This window comes from Dioscorea cayenensis, chromosome 1 (assembly GCF_009730915.1).
Source record: "Dioscorea cayenensis subsp. rotundata cultivar TDr96_F1 chromosome 1, TDr96_F1_v2_PseudoChromosome.rev07_lg8_w22 25.fasta, whole genome shotgun sequence".
In the NCBI taxonomy this organism is placed as follows: Eukaryota; Viridiplantae; Streptophyta; class Magnoliopsida; order Dioscoreales; family Dioscoreaceae; genus Dioscorea; species Dioscorea cayenensis.
Genome location: NC_052471.1, coordinates 24,912,062 through 24,919,578, shown reverse-complemented (window position 1 = coordinate 24,919,578; position 7,517 = coordinate 24,912,062). Strand labels below are relative to the sequence as shown.

Here is a 7,517-nt window from a genome sequence, read left to right as displayed (position 1 = left end):
TATTTATTTACCAAAGCACTTCCTACTGCAATATTTTTAAAGATAGTCCGTAATATTAGAGTTCGTCGACTTAAAAAACTCAACTAATATTATCAAGGGGGAGAATTAATATATTATAGGTTGTACTTTTTTCCTTTAACCATTGGTTTTCCCATTGGGTTTTCCTAATAAGTTTTTTTATGAGGCAACAATTATAACATATAATAAGGATAATATATTCTTATTCTTTCCCTAAGTTTTTATCCCATTGAATTTTTACTAGTAAGATTTTAACGAGGCATTTCTTTTGATCATAGGCATCTAAAGGGGAGTGTTATGAAACATAATAAAATGGATGCCTATTAGCATATAACTCTAAACTCTCCAAAGTTTTAAAATCTTTCATTCTGTCACAAAACTCCTAAACCATTTATCATAAATATTAATATGTGACTTTTAATATATTATGCCTAGGCTATAAATAGAGACTTTGTGTGTTTATACACAATATAACAAAATGTGAATAAAAAAAATTTACAATCTTTATTCTCTCTTGTTTGTTTATTTTGTTGTTTTCATTCTTCATTTTATAACAATTGTTTCTAATTGTTATTTTTTATTCTTAATTCACCTATGGTATAACAGATATGTACTTCGTGAATTATTGCTTCATTGCTCGCTTGTTATTTGTATTCCAATTAATATATTCTTGATTGAATTTCATATAAAAATTATTTTTACCATTGTCTCAAATAGGAATGAGCATATATATATATATATAAACTACTTTTAAAGCATGTCAGCTTTTTAAAACCTAGGGACATTATCTAACTATTCAAATCTATAAAATGGTGTATAAAAAAAAATATTGCTAACTCCTATGTGTTGTCACCATTAATTATTGTTAGTACCAAATTTAACAACCACTAGCCAACGACCTATGTGTTGTCACCATTAATTATGTGTGGTATACGGGTCGCCGATAGAGCTCTCACCGAGTGGTGAGAGTTCGATTCTCAGCTGAGGGCACATTTCTGGAAGTTGTGAATAGTGGTTGTATATGGGTGGTTTCAGTGCCCACGTGAGCGCGACCCCGTCCCCACTTGTTCCACCAAGGCTTGTGCACATCCCTGGGTCTCTAGTGGGTTCTCCCCGCTCCTCTACCCCCAAAAAAAAAATTAACAACCACTAAAAGCCACTATTGAATGCTTTCTGATTTGGTTTTTAAGAACTTCCTTGGATGACGTGTTTCTAGCACTGCTGCAGTAAATAAATATTTATAACGACAAGATACTGTTGTTTTTCCATTATAGCCAGATAACAGTATAACTTTCAATTTAATTTATTTCAGAAGTAATCAAACCTACTGCACATGCGTGGCAAGTGTTACGCCAACACTTACTTTTGGCATATCCAGAATTGCTCCAGGGCAACAAGGCCATTGATGATGTGGAGTAAGCTCATGAGCGTCTAAGGTATTTGGATGATATCAATATTTACTTTACTAAGAATAATCATTAATTACACATTCCCATTGATGTGTTTGGGTAACACATAAGAGTAATGATTACCCTCTTTCATTACCCTTTGGAGGGTAATCACCATTCCCTCCATTTTAGGAGAAATGGAGAAAAAAAAAAGAAAGAATGAGTGTCAAATATCTATTTTACCCTTTTCTCTATATTTAAACATTAAATTAATTAACATAAATTATAAATTATTTAATTTAGATATTTAATCCTAATAATTAAAGCAAATTATATTTTTTATCTTTGAATAAATAAAAATAAGTAATTTAAATAATTATTATAATAATTAAAATGAGCAATAATATTTAAAATATTTATCATATTTATTTTTTTTATAATAAAAGATTTTATTCAATTTAATTGCTAATCCTAATATTAAAATAAATAATAATATTTTAAATAATTTAAATAAATATTAACATTAATTTATTATTATATATGAAGGCTGGAGAAGCTAGCAACTCAAGTCTGAATTGAAGAGTAGCTAAAGATGGACTCAAGCCTTGTTAGTTTGGTTTGAATTTAAGTTGAATAATTTTGAATTTTGGGTCAGTCAAAATAGTTAAGAGTGAAGAGGGTAAGCATGCTTTATTTTCTCTGATAAAACAACGGGTAGGTTGCTGTGAACACTTGGAGTATTTGTTCTTATCTATTTTGTTTCTTTTAATAGTATGTAAGTGCTTGAAATGAACTGGTGTCTATGCTTCTCTTTAAAAAAATAATATTTCCATTTGTGTTTTTTTGGAGAGTGTGTGATATTCTCTTTGGGTGGGGTCTTTGAATATATATATTTAAAAATGAAAAATTTATTTAATTTAAAATATTAATTATATTAATAAAATAATTAACTAACTTAATTAATGAAAATATTAGTAATTGAAAACATTTGTAAATCATTGAACATATATATATATATATAAATTTTACTAGAATAATATAAAAGTAATTATCTCAAATATTTTCGATTTACTTTTTACATTCTCAATGCATAATGTATAACTATCCTAACCAAACGCAGTTTTCATTCCTATCCCCTCCCCATTACCCCCATTCTCACTCTCTTTATTACCCCCTCATTCTTATTCCATCATCCAAACGCACCACCAATGCCATATATATCATCCTTAAGATTCATGCACCTAAATAATAGCAACCTAAATTTCAATGGTAAGTTATGAACCCCTAAAAACAAGCATTTCACCTTTGTCTCCATAATGCATGTTGTTAGGGAAACAATAAACAAGTTAGAAATGGATGAAACCAAAGCAAGTAGGGAATGAAGGCATGGATTCCCTTTCGGCTACCAATAATCAATTTGGCAATTCTGACCTTTCTATGATCAATAGGAATAAAGGATCTCAATTTTACTAATATAGTAGTAGGTTTCCTAGGTATAACAAATATACTTATTGAGTATATATCCAACCTTAAAATTAACGCAAACACAGCCGCGAACGTTAATATCATGGGTTCATTCTGCTAGAGTAACTAATAGTACAACATGCACGTAATTTGGTGACTATATATTTAAATACATAAACTTGAGCCTATCCTCCAATTAGTTTAAGCTTTTGGGATGTATCAAATCATAATAATATATGTAGTACATCTAACACATTCAACGCAGTCTGAGGGCTCCTTAAATTCAAGTCATGCTCAACACAAAAAATCATACATAGAAGAGCATCATTAAGGGAAATAAAAAACAATTCAAACCCAACACAATCACCTATGCCGTTTTCATGGATGTAAAATATATTCTAGCCTTCTATCAGAAATATAACAAGCAATTCAGTCCATCAAATTAGACCCAAAGGAATTTTTCTGACAAGTAACATAAAATAAATTAACAACAAGAACCTGATGTACTAGAGATGAGTCAGATCCCATCACCATTTTAACAGGTGGGTAAGAAGAATTAGGCGGCTGTGCCCGCCCTTTGAGAAGTTGGGGTTAGTAGATGCAGCTAACTTAGTGAAGGTTTTACTACAGGCATTACTTTCCATGCTCGAACTTTCACTTTTATTTGGGTACAGCACTCAATGCATCATATAAAACAACTAAAAGCACAAACTAAAACCCCCTGGGCCTGAGTTGAAGTTGCGTGTTTCTTACTGTAGCAGTATTGCAGAGTGGTCAAATTGGCAGGTTCATGAAAGGCCATGGAAAACTGCAGATGTCCCTGGGAGAGTTATCATCCAGGTCTCTGATGTTTATGTCCGCCTTGTGTTTGACAAGTAATTCGGCAATGGCTTCTCTCTCGCAAACAACGGCGTAATGAAGGGGAGTCTGACCTTCATCATCCTGGAAGGAAATTAATCACAAGACCAGCAGAAACAATTGAGATGTAAAGTATCAAAGTGAAAACAAAAGGAAACAAAAGGAAATGAGGATACACACTGCTGGCAGCAAAAGAGATTGGGAATGCAAATGTGGGATGCCAGAAGATATAATCTATTGCTTACCTTCGCATTTACATCAGCATTTTTGCAAATAAGAGTCTCCACAGCATCAAAATGGCCACGATCAACAGCCCAATGTAAAGGTGTCCTGCCTTCACTGTCTAAAAAATGCCAGCAAATCCATGAGGATATTGTTGTGATCAGCATATGTTTTAAAAAATGGTTAATAATAGCAAACTTCAAAAGAGCACTTTTTCCCCTTTCTCCCAGTAAGTTGTCAATGCCAATTCATTCCAGTCAGACAGGTGATGGCACAGCAACAAAGGGCACTGGCATGCATGGTATTATACAAGAAATTCTTTAACTAACAAGATGACAAACCTCTCATATTAACTGAAATTCCATTCTCAATATAGGAGAGCAACTCTTGAGTTTTCCCTTCTCTAGCAGAAACATGTATGGGCTCTAACTTTCTGCAAATAATAAGCAAAAGGGCGGGCCTTAATAAAATGCGCTTATATTGGATAAGCATGCCAGTTAAAATTAAGTAAAAGCTGCATTTCAATAAAATAAATGGCAATATTAACATAGGTTTATAGTGGATAACCGTGCCTGTGAAAAATAAGTAAAAACTGCATTTTAAACAAAACAAATGGTAATTAACACAAGTGACTGAATAAATGTAGCTAAAGGATAGCTAAATAGTTTAATTAAGGCAGTTAGACACATATTGAAGAAACTAATGCATTGGTCCTCCTGAGTAAATTCCAAAGGTAACTGGCAGCGGAACACCAGATGACAGTATGCATTATGTGGCCCCTATTTCATTTATTAAAGTTTTAAAACGTACTTGCCAAAATCAGATGCCCTCTCTACAGAGAATATGTTCAATGATGCATAAAGCTAAAGCAGCAGCTATACTGTGCATGTCAAGGGAGGCTACAGAGCAACAAACATCGCCTAAAGCAATAGATAGAAGTAAATCAATGATGCATCCAGCGCAAAAGTTCTATCTTCATATAATGTACTTTATAAAGTTATAGATATTCAACTCTGATAGAACTGAAAAGAGGGAAGAAAAACACAAAAGCTGCTCCCATGTTTTGTTGGTCAGACTACGTAACCAACTATATGTAATCTTGGACCATCACAGTGTGGGCATGACATCGAAAATCGACAAACTATTGATGATAAAGATTAGAAAAACCATAATGCCCATGTTCAATGAAAGATGGAGAATTAAAGGTCCATAGTTGAGTTTTTAATGAACAAATGCAAAATGACAATGAAGAACATGGATCGAAAAGATAATAGATTTTGCAATTGTGCGATGTTTCTAAGTTAGAAGACAACATAAAACAATCTTGTTGGGAAACCTGTAATATATTTACGAAACAGTCATGATTATTTGCCAAATTTATTAAAACCAGTGCCCTTTACCTTATAAATGGCTTATTTTCTTTTAATAATATAAAGAAGTGATGAAAAGGAAATTGATATTTGATGATAGAAAAAACAATGTAAACTATGTACTGAACACATTTACATGAATAGCAATCATACAAAACAAGCTAAACAAGAAAAATATTAAAGATCTACAGGATAATATTCAAACCCCTGATACTTCAAGGATGACTGGCATATGCATGACTATCAAACAAGTATGAAAGACATCAACAAGAACAAAGGACAAAATTTTAAGTCTCAGCAGGCAGGAATAGTAAGCAAAAGCATAGCAATAGAAAAGTAACCATTACGCCTAATTAAAGAGAAGAAAGAAACCAGAAATATACATATTGCAAATGTCATCAGATAATTAAAATGGTTCTAAATAAATAAGTTACTCAACTGAGCACTTACAAAGCATCATCTGACTCTTCCTCATGAACAAAACTGCTAAAAACTGGGCCCATGCTTGATTTATCAGAAGATTTTGAAACAGAAACAGGCGTGCTTTCATCTTTATCTTTCTAGCACAATTGAGAACTTAGATCGGAGCCCCGACAAATATTTGACAAGATAATGATTAATGGGAAACATAAGAAATTCAAACATAAGTCAAACATTAACTCACAATATTAGAATCTCCAGCCCAATTGGGGTATAGCTCAGTCACAATCATAATGTATTTTTGCATAGCTTCTTCAGGAGGCATAGCACCCAATTTCTGCCATGCATTCCTTGCACATGTCACCAAGGATTGGGATTTTCTTTCATTATATTGCTTAGAAATAACAATAGATAAATTACAAAGAATAGATTATATACAGAACAAACACTAAAATTCAGTCTATGGCTTTGCCTACAATTTATATATATATACATATAAAAGCCTTTTCTTGTAGTTCTCATAGTTCCATTGAAGGCCTAATTCATCCCCATCTGATTCCCACTAAAATACCATTACACCCAGTCAAACACTATCCGAATATATGCACTCATTCTGAACACATTAGCATGCAGTCAATAATGCAAAAACATAGCGCATTTTCATCATTGCAACAGGTGCATAACAGTACAGAAAAAAAAATTATTTGGAGAAGAATACGGTGTGCATCAAATTACACCAACTGTTTTTCACATATATGAGAAATTTTAGCTTTTTCAACACTATCCAAGTCCTTCTAAAAAGTTACTGTAAGTAAAAAAACAAGAAAAGAAAGACATAAAATTTTTCTCACTAACAAGTCTAATCTATAAAAATCCTACTCTTCTCAATTCTATCAGAACTCAATTTTCAAATCTATTAAGACACAGCCAAACAGATTCAGTAAACAGTATCAAGAGATAAAAACTTAAATAGTAAATCACAAAGCCATACCACTTGGCTCGAGCAGTAGCCTTGAACGCCGAAGGCTGGGGGGTAGTGCAAGGCCCCTCAGTGGCGATCTTATAAAGCCCATATAGCTCCAGCTGCAAATCGCTGGACACCTTAGGGGCCATCCGATCAGCAGCCGTCGCAGCCACAAACGCGGTGGCCGCACTGAATGCCTCATCGAGCTCGGTGCTCTCAATCCCCTCCCAGCCCTCATCACTCTCATCCTCTGAAACCCCAACATCCTCTTTAACCACCCCAGAATCGCCATCCCCCGAAGCATCCGCTTCTTCTTGGATATCATCTTCACGGGTGATGCGGAGGTGATTTCCGCGAAAGGAGACGATGGTGGAGATGAGCTTGGCGACGAGGAAAGCGAAGATGAGGCCGATCAAGACGGCCTGGCCGAGCTCCTGCCAATCTTCCATGAAGATGCGGAGAGGGAGCGGTGGATAATTCGAGTCACTCGGTGATGAATGGAAAATGGAAACCCTAGAAAACCCTAGAAAAGACGGTTCATTTCATCGACGCCGATGGAGATGGAGAGGAAAATGATGAAGATAGCCGCTCATTTTATTATGCAAGAGAAATATGAAGATTAATCATTTATTATGTATACTTCTCTCTTATTTATATATATATATATTGTTGAAAATATTTTGTAAATATAAAAAAAAAATAATAAGAATATAAAACCAAAATATTTACCAAACACTTTAATAATTTATTTCTTCTTTTTTTTTTCTCTTACAATATATTTGGATGGAGGTAAACATCCCCCTCTAGAGAGGG

General features: G+C 33.7%; 1 protein-coding gene across 1 annotated transcript; it reads right to left on the bottom strand.

Moving 5' to 3' along the window:
- Positions 1-3,288: 3,288 nt before the first annotated feature.
- On the bottom strand, positions 3,289-7,311 carry LOC120265091 (acyl-CoA-binding domain-containing protein 1-like). Its single transcript, XM_039273007.1, has 6 exons — positions 6,732-7,311; positions 5,985-6,090; positions 5,771-5,880; positions 4,292-4,383; positions 3,974-4,071; positions 3,289-3,812 (listed from the first exon to the last, which is right to left on the bottom strand). The coding sequence occupies exons 1-6, from the start codon at positions 7,151-7,153 to the stop codon at positions 3,645-3,647; spliced, it is 996 nt and encodes a 331-aa protein (XP_039128941.1). The 5' UTR covers positions 7,154-7,311; the 3' UTR covers positions 3,289-3,644.
- Positions 7,312-7,517: the final 206 nt, after the last annotated feature.